The sequence below is a fragment of the Electrona antarctica genome, assembly GCF_951216825.1.
Source record: "Electrona antarctica genome assembly, chromosome: 24".
Classification (NCBI taxonomy): Eukaryota; Metazoa; Chordata; class Actinopteri; order Myctophiformes; family Myctophidae; genus Electrona; species Electrona antarctica.
This window is the reverse complement of record NC_136803.1, coordinates 20,578,122-20,588,479: the sequence shown is the minus strand read 5'-3', so window position 1 is coordinate 20,588,479 and position 10,358 is coordinate 20,578,122. Positions and strand designations below refer to the sequence as shown.

General features: G+C 40.7%; 1 protein-coding gene across 1 annotated transcript; it reads left to right on the top strand.

The window, feature by feature from the left end:
- Positions 1 to 438: 438 nt before the first annotated feature.
- Positions 439 to 9,227, top strand: sumo1 (small ubiquitin like modifier 1). The gene is made up of 5 exons (XM_079495382.1): positions 439 to 596; positions 963 to 1,037; positions 1,329 to 1,406; positions 3,707 to 3,778; positions 5,139 to 9,227. Exons 1-5 carry the CDS (start codon positions 585 to 587, stop codon positions 5,205 to 5,207), a joined length of 306 nt encoding a protein of 101 aa, XP_079351508.1. The 5' UTR covers positions 439 to 584; the 3' UTR covers positions 5,208 to 9,227.
- Positions 9,228 to 10,358: the final 1,131 nt, after the last annotated feature.

Here is a 10,358-nt window from a genome sequence, read left to right as displayed (position 1 = left end):
GATTTATTTTTGTCTCAAGAAATGCGTTAATGGCCTGAAAAATTCTCTCATTTCAATTATGCCTATATAGAGAGTATGCGCATGCTTATCGAGTGGCAAATCGAGTGGCAAAGCAACAGGCAAAGTGAGTTTAACATTGTTTAATGTTGTTTAATGCAATCAGATAAGACTTTTCTGTGTGGATGTATGGGCTGTCAAGGCCAGAAAGTAGTTTTTTGCCACTCAGTAGGCGTTCCTGCATAACTTCCTGGTTAGACTATCCTTGGTTTGATGAAGATGTCACACGCATACGCATGCTTGTTTCCATTGGGGTCCTTCATACTCAATTCATCAAAAATAATAATGATGATTGCATCTTGGAATTTGGTTTTCAACTCTGCATCGTTTGCATTTTATTTTGTCATTCATTTTAGCAACTCTTGTTCTGAAAAAAGGGGTAAATTGTGTGTACTAGTGCTTCCGGGTGAGCTGCTCACAACAAGCAAGCGATCAGTGAAGAAGAGAGAGAGTGAACATCTGACTGAAGCTTTAATTCACTGTCAACAAATTAAATCCACTACAAACTCCCACCACACAGGAATACCATGTCAGATACGGTATGCTGCATGCGCACATTATATCATTTCTATGTGGTTTTGGCGCGTGTGACACGGAAAAAACACAACTTGCGTGCTTTTTAAGTGGCATACTAGTCACTTAGCTAACATGCTAGCTAAGATAACTAGCTGCAGGCCCCTTGTTGTTGTTAGCAAACATCTGCTAGCTGGCTATATCATCTGCATTTTTTAAATAACCTGCCAAGTTATCTTACAATATGCAACTCCGAATTTGAGATCAAGGCCCACGTTTTGCGTGCGTCTAACGACACGCTACTAAAATGAACGGTTTTAATCGTCCAGGCGGGTTTAAAACGAGGCTGTTGGCTGGCTAGCTAATGATGCTGACCATTTATTTTTTTGTAGGAGACAAAACCTTCCAGCCAAGATGGGGGGGATAAGAAGGAAGGAGAGTACATCAAACTCAAAGTGATCGGACAGGTAAGAGTGATATAATAGTAGTAGTATAATAATAGTGTATATGAAACATGAATCCTAGCCATTAATATTATGAATGTCTAGGATTCGTGTTTCATATACACTATTGTGGAATAGTTGGCTGGCTACGCAAGACTACCTTTAAGCATACTGGAGTGCTCAGTGTGTGTGTGTGTGTGTGTGTGTGTGTGTGTGTGTGTGTGATATATGGATCTCCTTTGGGGTTGAAATAAAATATAATTGAATTGTCTGTCTGTGTATGTCTGGTGATGGACGTGTTCTGTCTGCCTCCAGGACAACAGTGAAATACACTTCAAGGTGAAAATGACGACACATTTAAAGAAGCTCAAGGAGTCTTACAGCCAGAGACAGGTAAGGTTGACACAGAAAGAGTTAATGCTGCATGCACATCCACTCTAGCCCAGGTGCTGGACAGACGGTAATACTTATACAGGAAGAAAAAATAGAGTCCGCAACACTGGTTAATGATACTCCACTGGTTTATTGTTTTATGGAGCTGAGTATTATTATTAACCGAGAAGAACCCCCATCGTTACACCAGCTCACATCGTTATATTTGATGTTGAAGTTGAACATTCAGCAGTGGCTCAGGGGTAGAGTGACCAGATAGGAACCGCAAGGTTCCCAGTTCAAACCCGGGCTCCCCTAGAGTTGGTGTCGGAAGTGCAAGGCAAGATTACGACACTTCTGTACATAGCCTGTTTTCGGTTAAGAGTATTTGAACTGAAGTGGTCAATTTTCAGCTGTGATATGTTATTTTGCTTTAATCCATGTGCATGCAATGTGCATGCAGCTGCAAACCGAACTGCATCATGCAGACTTGACGCAACTGGGCACTACAGATCCCATAGCATGTGGCAAAAATTGCTAATATAACTTGATTTGGGAAAAGCTTTTAACTAAGCACTAAGAACACTCAGAACAGCCATGTTATCGTATACAAGTCTACCGTTTGTTTATAATGTGGGTTCTTGCCAACACAATTGATGAAGACGTTTTGTTATTAAAGCTTCTATTCTGCACTTTGTTGCACAAGTGATGTAGCCCAGCGGTTTGTAGGTGCTATGTGTTTAAATCAAAGTCCTGTGACTTTGCAACATTGAGCCAGCTCCTCCCAACTCTCTCTCTCTCTCTCTCTCTCTCTCTCTCTCTCTCTCTCTCCTGCTCTCCCTCTCGCTTAAGGCATTCCCTCTGGTGTTGTGCGAGTATAGCCCTGAGCCCAGCTACGTTATGCTACTGTAAAGATGAGCGCACCATCAGTCATTAGTACCCCCCCCCCCCCCATCTCCACCCATAGCAGTCTAAAGTACTTACTGCTTTTGTACCCTAGCGTTCTGGGGGTGTAGCATTCTGAGGCAAAAACATAGACGATCTACAAGCTCACAGTCACAACACGTCACAATGCTAATTGTTTAGTGGAGATTGACTACAATCCATTGTGTGCTTGTAGATCGGCTATTTTCGGCAAATAGGTTTGGTGTAGAAGGAAAAAAGAGCAGGCCAAGTGTAAGTACAGAGCAAAGGTTAAGTTAGTTGTTAGTTAAGTATTGACATATTTTAAGTATTAAGTGTTTAAAAGTCTGAAAATACACATTAGCATGAATCCAACATACTTTTTTCTACAATTCTATGAAGTCTATGAAAAAGTTTAATCTGCAACACAATTGTATACATGTAGTAGTGGGGGGGTCCCTGCTTCATCTCTCTCAGCTAGAGGGTCCTTGGCCTGAAAAACGACCCCTGCCTGGCTGTAGGGTTTAAAGGTGTTTTTTTTTGGGGGGGGGGGGGGGGGGGGTGTTTATTGGTTTTAAAAACAAATTCACGTACAGTTACTTACTTTACAAACCTATGGGTTTAAAGTTGGTTAAAGTATAGTCACACTCAAACAAGCAGCCAGCTTGTACATTTGGGCTTCACCAACTACCTGCATTGTGATTCATTCATTCACAAAATGCACCTAGGCTAGGCATTCTTTTTGGTCCGGCCTAAAAGAGAACATTCAGCTAAATCTACTGTGTTTGCAGATATGTGATTCCTGTACACCTCGTTACTGTTGTGCTTCTTTCCACCACTTAACCCATTCAGGACGGGAACCCCTTTTGGTGTTTTTAAGGATTATGTTATACTTTAGCTATTGAAAAATAGCAGACGTACAAGACCTCATAGCGTGGCACTGAGTGCCGTGCTACGAGCTTGTAGATCTGCTATTTTTTTTAAATCTTTGAATATATATACTTTCAGAGCGAACGTTTTTAACTCAAATCTTTGCTTCTTGTGGGTCCCTGGAACAACATGGAAATTTGCGATATGAGTACATCTGAAGATGGCAGCTTGGATTTATCACACTATTGTAACCTACTGCTGGGATGAGACCAGTGCATTGACTGCTCATTTAGTGCTCCCTCTTTCATGTTGCTTGTACCCTTTGTAAGAAACCCATTTGTTTAGCGAAAGGTGGAAAGGGATGTCTATTTTTTTCACCACCACTGTGTAACTCAGGCCTGTGTGTGTAGTTGGAGGTAGTGTGTGTAGTATTTTGGGCACTCGGGTGGCGCAGTGGTACATTTGACAGTGTACAAAGATCAATATAATCTTGGAACATTTAACATCCTTGTGGTTTCTGATGATGATGCTGTATGTTTTTTTTACAGGGGGTCCCAATGAACACGCTACGGTTTCTCTTTGAAGGCCAGAGGATCGCAGACAACCAAACCCCTAAAGAGGTAGCTACACCATTCTCCCTTCCCTGTCCCTTACTGTGGGATTGTAGAAAAGTACCGCACACCAAAGTTCATATTCTTATGCTTCCATTTACTGTGAAGTGGTAAAAACAATTACAACAATTTAGTTATATTCTTTGTGGTACTGAATACGTTTGAGGAAAAGTACTAAAGAGCACGCACATCCACTCACTAAAAGCCAGGTGCAGGACCGAGGTTAATTATAGAAAAAAAGTCTGCACACTGGAATAAGCTCTAAAGCTTACAAATATTTATTAAGGATCTTACACCATAGTGGACATGATGTATTGTGTGCACACAAGAGTGAGAAAGAGAGACCTCTAGTCCCCGTCTTCCCGACACACGTGACGCTACCCTAATTTTACGTCCTAACTATTACGTGTGTGTGCCTGTGTGTGTGTGTGTGTGTGTGTGTGTTTGTTTACATGGCTGTCATGTTGAAAATGGCAGTAAATCAAGCGGGGAGCAGCCGCGCAGCTGGTGCTCAGAGCGTTTGATTAGGCAGCGGTTTGTTATCAAGAAATAACACACTGCTGAATTCAGCGATTGACCAATCAGAATCAAGCATTCAACCAAGCCATGTAATAATTCTGGATAATGTCCGCTCTATAACAGACCGATAGCTAATCAACGTCAGCTTTGATCAAAGCCTGCCTCAGAGCACTCGGCTCATATCAATTCGCACATCCGCATCAGCGACGTAAAAGAGGTGCCGGTCCGGTACAACCTTTAAAAGGAACTACTTTCTTGAGCGGAATACCCACAGACATTCTATGCTAAATAGCGTAAATACAACGCATGTTACTTATAGCCCTTTTGTGTCAACTGTCTATTTATTATTTTATGTAAGTAGCCTTGTAATAAGTGGGATCATCTAAGTACATTTTCTAATGTAAAAATGTGACAGACCAATATTATTATGAAGCAAACAAGATGGTAAATCAGCTCGAACAGATAGAACAAACCTTACCTTGAGAAGACAAAAGTTGTAGACTTCTTAAATTACCTCTGTTAACATGTAGCGTCTATGGAGTGACGTCACGCTATCACCACTAACCCCAAAAGGGGGCGTATTAAGGGGGGCGGGGAAATTCTGTGAGATAGGCTTATTATCTCCCAACAATGACCAGCTAGCCAGACATTATCCCTTACATAACTTAAAACGTATACAATTGGGGTGGTTGTATTTTGCCTCCCTTCTCTTCTATTGAGACATTTAGATCGTGTCAAAGGTCATGTCTGACCTAGACACAGGATCTGACGAGGAGAGTTACATAGTGCAGCTTTAACTTCTTGTGTCCTCAACTTAACATCTCTGAAACAATGTCTTCTCTCGTCTCAGCTGGGAATGGAGGACGAGGATGTCATCGAAGTGTATCAAGAACAGACCGGAGGACTTTGGAACGATTAAAACCTCCTGCATTTATTTTTTATTATTTTCCCTTTTTGAATTTTATTTTGGATTTTTCTTTTGTAATGTACATTATTATTAGTTTTCTTGCTTTTTTTTTCAAACCATCTGGATCGATCCGACTCTTTTATCAGGGCCTCCTCGCTTGAGTGGCGAGAGTCGAAAGCAGAAAGAGCGAGACTGAGGTAAGGATGAAGAAGACTAGAGCCGTTTCTTTGACTCGTGGAAACGCAGAGGTGTGACAAGTCACTGCTCACATCTCCCACAGACGCAGGGACACTACAGCCTCGGCCCAGTGGTGCATTCACGGCGAGTGTTCCGGCTGGAGTTTGAGCTGACAAATCCCCACCCCTAATTTTTGTCTTTCTTTTTTTATTGTTTTCATTATGGAGTTGTTGTTTTTCCTTCAGTCAGTAACCCCTTACAGTAGCACTAGCTGATCAACTAGATGTGTTCATATGATGCAGTGGGGCTGCCATGCATTCGCTTGTACCGTGTGTTGTTGGTGCTCTGATGAACCGTAGTTTTGAGAGCCGCAGTAGAAGAGTCTTATGTCAAACATTAGCGTCTTCACCGTTTGGTGTGCTTGGTTCACAAGTTCCTATGCAAAGTATGAATGAACACGTTCAGAATAAGGTCAAATTAAGACATGAGGATATGTTCAAAGTTGTACGATGTGAACGACAGCTCTGTTGTCTTTGAGATGGTCGTTCACGATACGCTTAATGCCATATGCTGCTCTTGCCCATAGCATTTCAATAGCAAAATAAAACATTTTACAATGTTAACAAAAGACCATTAAATCCATGACATATTTTCTTTTCACACAGCAAAATGTAGTACAGCGAGTGAACCACATCATTTATTTTATATATTCCCATTGATAGTTTCCATAGGGATTTTTGGACTCTAGAATCCCATCCATAGTTTCCATGGGGATTTTTGACTACACACCAAATGGCAGAGATGTTTTAGCCTGCAAGATAGTTACACTACCATCCAAATGTGTGGATGCGTCCCCTCTTAAAGAGTTATCATGTATAGTGTCTGATCGTTGGGTGGCTAAAACGCAGTCATGCAGATCTGAGGTGATTCGTTAAAGATGCCGCCTTCCCAAGTCACCTGCTATAAAGAACGGAGTGTACCGATCAAAACCATGTAACGCCGGGGCTCCACCGGATGCGTTGCGTCTCCGTCACGTGCGTCAAAAAACGAACCGGGGCCATTTTAATGCAGTCACGCAACGCAACGCGGGCAGTGGAGCCACCCTTCATTGATTAAAAAGGGAACATTCCCTGACGGTGACGGAGACGCGACGCTGACGTGCCCGGTGGAGCCCCGGTGTAAGGCGTCGCGTTTGTCAGAGAGCGGTGTACATACCGATATGATTATGATCGGATCATTGACAATAGCTGTCCCAGATTATATGCAATTGCCCTAATATGCTCCTGCCACTTTCAGAAGTAATAATTCTGGAGATATTCCAACTTGTGAGATGATGGGAGTTCTGCTTTGCCTTTATTATAGATGGCTTGAGATTTATTCATATTTTATTCTCTTCTAATCTTATTAAAAGGCCTTTATAATAAAGGTTCTAGAGGTTTGTTATGTTGGTCATAGTGCTACCTGTTAATAGACAAGTATTAGAACTGAGGACTCACCTCAGCCTCATTTAAACTAAACGCTATGCGGGTTTATTTTCTTTTTCTACTGCTTCGTTAGATCGTAGAATATGGAGACACATGAAGCAAAGGTCAGAGAGTCAGTAGTTGGGATGGGACGATATGAAAATTAAATGTCACGATTATTGTGACAAAAGCAATATTATGTCAACATTTTAATGACTTTTTCTATTTTATTATTATTATTCAGACAGCCAGCAATGGGTAAAACACTCAAAAAAAGTCTCTGACACATCTAGGGGCCACAATCTGCAATCAAAAAATGTCCTAAAGCGTTGATTTGCCTGTCATTTCAACCGGGTTTTTTTCGACTAATGACAAAGCTTCTAGGAACTCATCTTTGAATGCAGATTGTGGCCCCTAGATGTGTCACAGAGACTAAATCTTTTTAGGGAGCATTTTACTCATTGCTGGCAGCTTTAACATTATCGTGATTATCAAATGATGCTTAAAATTTAAAATGTCACTTTTGATCGCTATTCTGGGAGTGGGAACATTTGGCAAAAATAGCAGATCTACAAGCTCACAGCGCATTGCGAGCTTGTAGATCGGCTATTTTTGGCGAATCTGTTTGTGTGAAATAAGAGCGTACCAAATGTGCTCTTTACAGGTCCGTTTTTATCAAGTATCGAGGATTTAAGTGACACTGAATTTGCAGCTCAACAAAAACGAATTCATCTTATCGTCTGACGAGGAACATTTCACAATAAATTTAAATCTCCGCGATATGATTGTGAGCTTTTCTTATCGTCCCATCCCTGTCCTGACGGGAGACGTGAGGTACGACTCACAAGGCACATGGTCGTGCAGTAACTGGCTGAGCCAGCAGGCGGCATCCCCTGCATCGGTTGGTTATGTTGAATTAGTTGAATGTGTATTTAACCACATGAACCCTTACCCTAGCTTCTTCTGGGCATGTCATAATAGGCCAAAATAGAAAAACATTCGGCAAAAATAATACATTTAACATAAAAGAAATATCTGATAGCATTATGTATATTTGGGCTATTTGATGTACAATGGTGTGTACGATTTTAAAGCCAAATCAGCCCGTGTAGTGGTTGTAATGAAAAGCGTAATAGACTCTTCCCTCATGCCACATGATTGGACACTATTAATATTCCCGAGGGCTGTACAGATGCAGTTAGAATGCCTGTCCCTATTTTGGCGTTTCATGACTGCTCATCTCACATGGTTTTGGGGATACAAAATATTGTTGTTTTAACTTTTTTCATTTTGCATTAATGTCTATGGTTGCTTTCAGGTATTCGAAATTACATTGTTTGAGTATTTCTGATATGACGATATTCTATGATTGTTTAAAAAAAAAAAAAAATAGGAAAAAAAAATAAGGTTTTACCAGGAGGTCCTTACACACCAGGAACGTGACAACTAAACAAATTGGCGGTGATTATTTCACATGAATTAATTCAAATGAATCACATAAAAGTAACGCTCCTCGTGTGTAACAACCTTAATTGTTCAACTTATTGTCAATGTTCATCAGACCAAGGCAGGGAAAAAGTAATGTGACATGTGACAGTCATTTGAAAATGGCAATGCAAAGGCATTGCTGTGAAAAATTATAATCATTGCAAATTGTTTGACCTGATACAATGTCTGTATCATTTTTGTTTTGCTTTGTTTATTTCTTATAATTATTGTGCTCAACTTGTATATTTTGTATTCAATAGTGATATGTGAGTGTGATTCTGTGTATATCTTATGTGTTTATTCTTCATTCAACTTGTACGCTGTTACAAAGTTCTCCCTAAAGATTCACATCAAATGTAATTTTATCATTGAAGGTCGAGTCAGTGGTGTGTGTGACATATTAAGAATAAGAAGGCCAACAAACGAGATGACCAGAGATGGTTTTAAATAAATGCAATGGCATCACTCAGCTCCCCGAAGGCATTCCTCATGTCGATGGACAGTCAACCTTGACACTTATTATTCACATCTCTAGGCTAAAGAAACAAACGTTCTCTCTATACCTCAGCTTGAACTCTAGTGGCACCTGGTCACTTTCCAACATCCACCTCCATTAGACATTCAGGAGCAGTCAAAAACCTCCAGCCGCCAACGTTGCCTGTCCTGGGCATCCGCTGTTTGCCTGATCTCAATTTCTATAGCTGCAACTTGGGTCACTCGCAGTAGTTGAAGTTGGGTGGTCATAGTAGGCCAACTGTCCCGTGGCTGGTTTTAATTCCAACCACATGCCATACCAACTGGTTTCACTAATTAACACACCTTTAACAAGACGGAGGCCAACTAATTAAATAAAATAAGCTTGTGTACTGTTGGGGTTGGAATGAAAAACCTGTTTATTCTCAATGTTGTCATTTGTAGCCATGTCCGAAGTGATTAATTGGTGGTTTCACAAATTTGTGGGTGCCCAAAGCAGCCAGTTTCAGTGGTCTGGTCATGAACAGCAAGTGCACATATATTTCCGAGATTTCAAACACTCCCAATAGATGTATATGTGCACTTATAATTTATAAGACCTGCCAATGTAAAAGATCACCTCAGACATCTCTTCTCAGGGTGACTGAGTGTTCTTTTAGACTTATTTGTAATATCAAATGCATTTGAAATTCTGACAAGCAGTGCTACAATTTCCACTCTGTATTTGACAGTCAAAACACTTCATTAGCAGATTCTGTAATCTGTAGTAGTCTGAAAGATAAAATACACAAGCTATAGCGTTGAATCAGCAAAAACATCCTTGTGTTCCAGTGTATTTAAGTACTGATAGAGGAAAACTACCACCATTGTCTGTTGATACACCTATCCGTATCCGCGCATGGGACATGGGTGTAGTCGTGTTATTTGACTACGGAAGCCGCAGTACAAATGCTGTCTGAATTCTGTGGTTCTCAACGCTGATCCCCATGGGAAAAGAAGCATATGTTCTACATGGCATCCTTATTTCATGGTCAACGATTGTCAAAAATGTTATATAGTGTACAATCAGTGATCACCACCTATATGTGTCTGGTGACATCTAAATTTATCAAAGGGCCCAAACTGGGCCCTTTTATTTTTTTTGTAAATGCAAAGACCATAATGCTGTCCTTGATATTGGGATGGTACATACAGTAGGTTTGTTGCTGCTGTTCTAGCCCATGCATTGAATTTTAGATTTCCCCAGATGTGACACTTTGTAATGGGACTCAAGTTGTTAATTGCATAGTATATGAAATAAGGGAGGTCCCTGATCACCAGTGTTGAGAACCTCTTGTTTTAGCAGATGTTGATGCACAGTCACTGCACCAGCTCAAACCCAACCAGGACATGACAGCTGGGATGTTTTCTCTTGTGTTCAAGCCACAGCTCTTGCCGTTAACACTGATCTCACCACGGCGAAAGGATTTCTTTATGATAAACGGAGGGATGTTGATGTAGGTGGTTTGAAAATATTGAGGATGATACTTTTGCTTTTTGGAATAAAATATTTAAAAAAGAG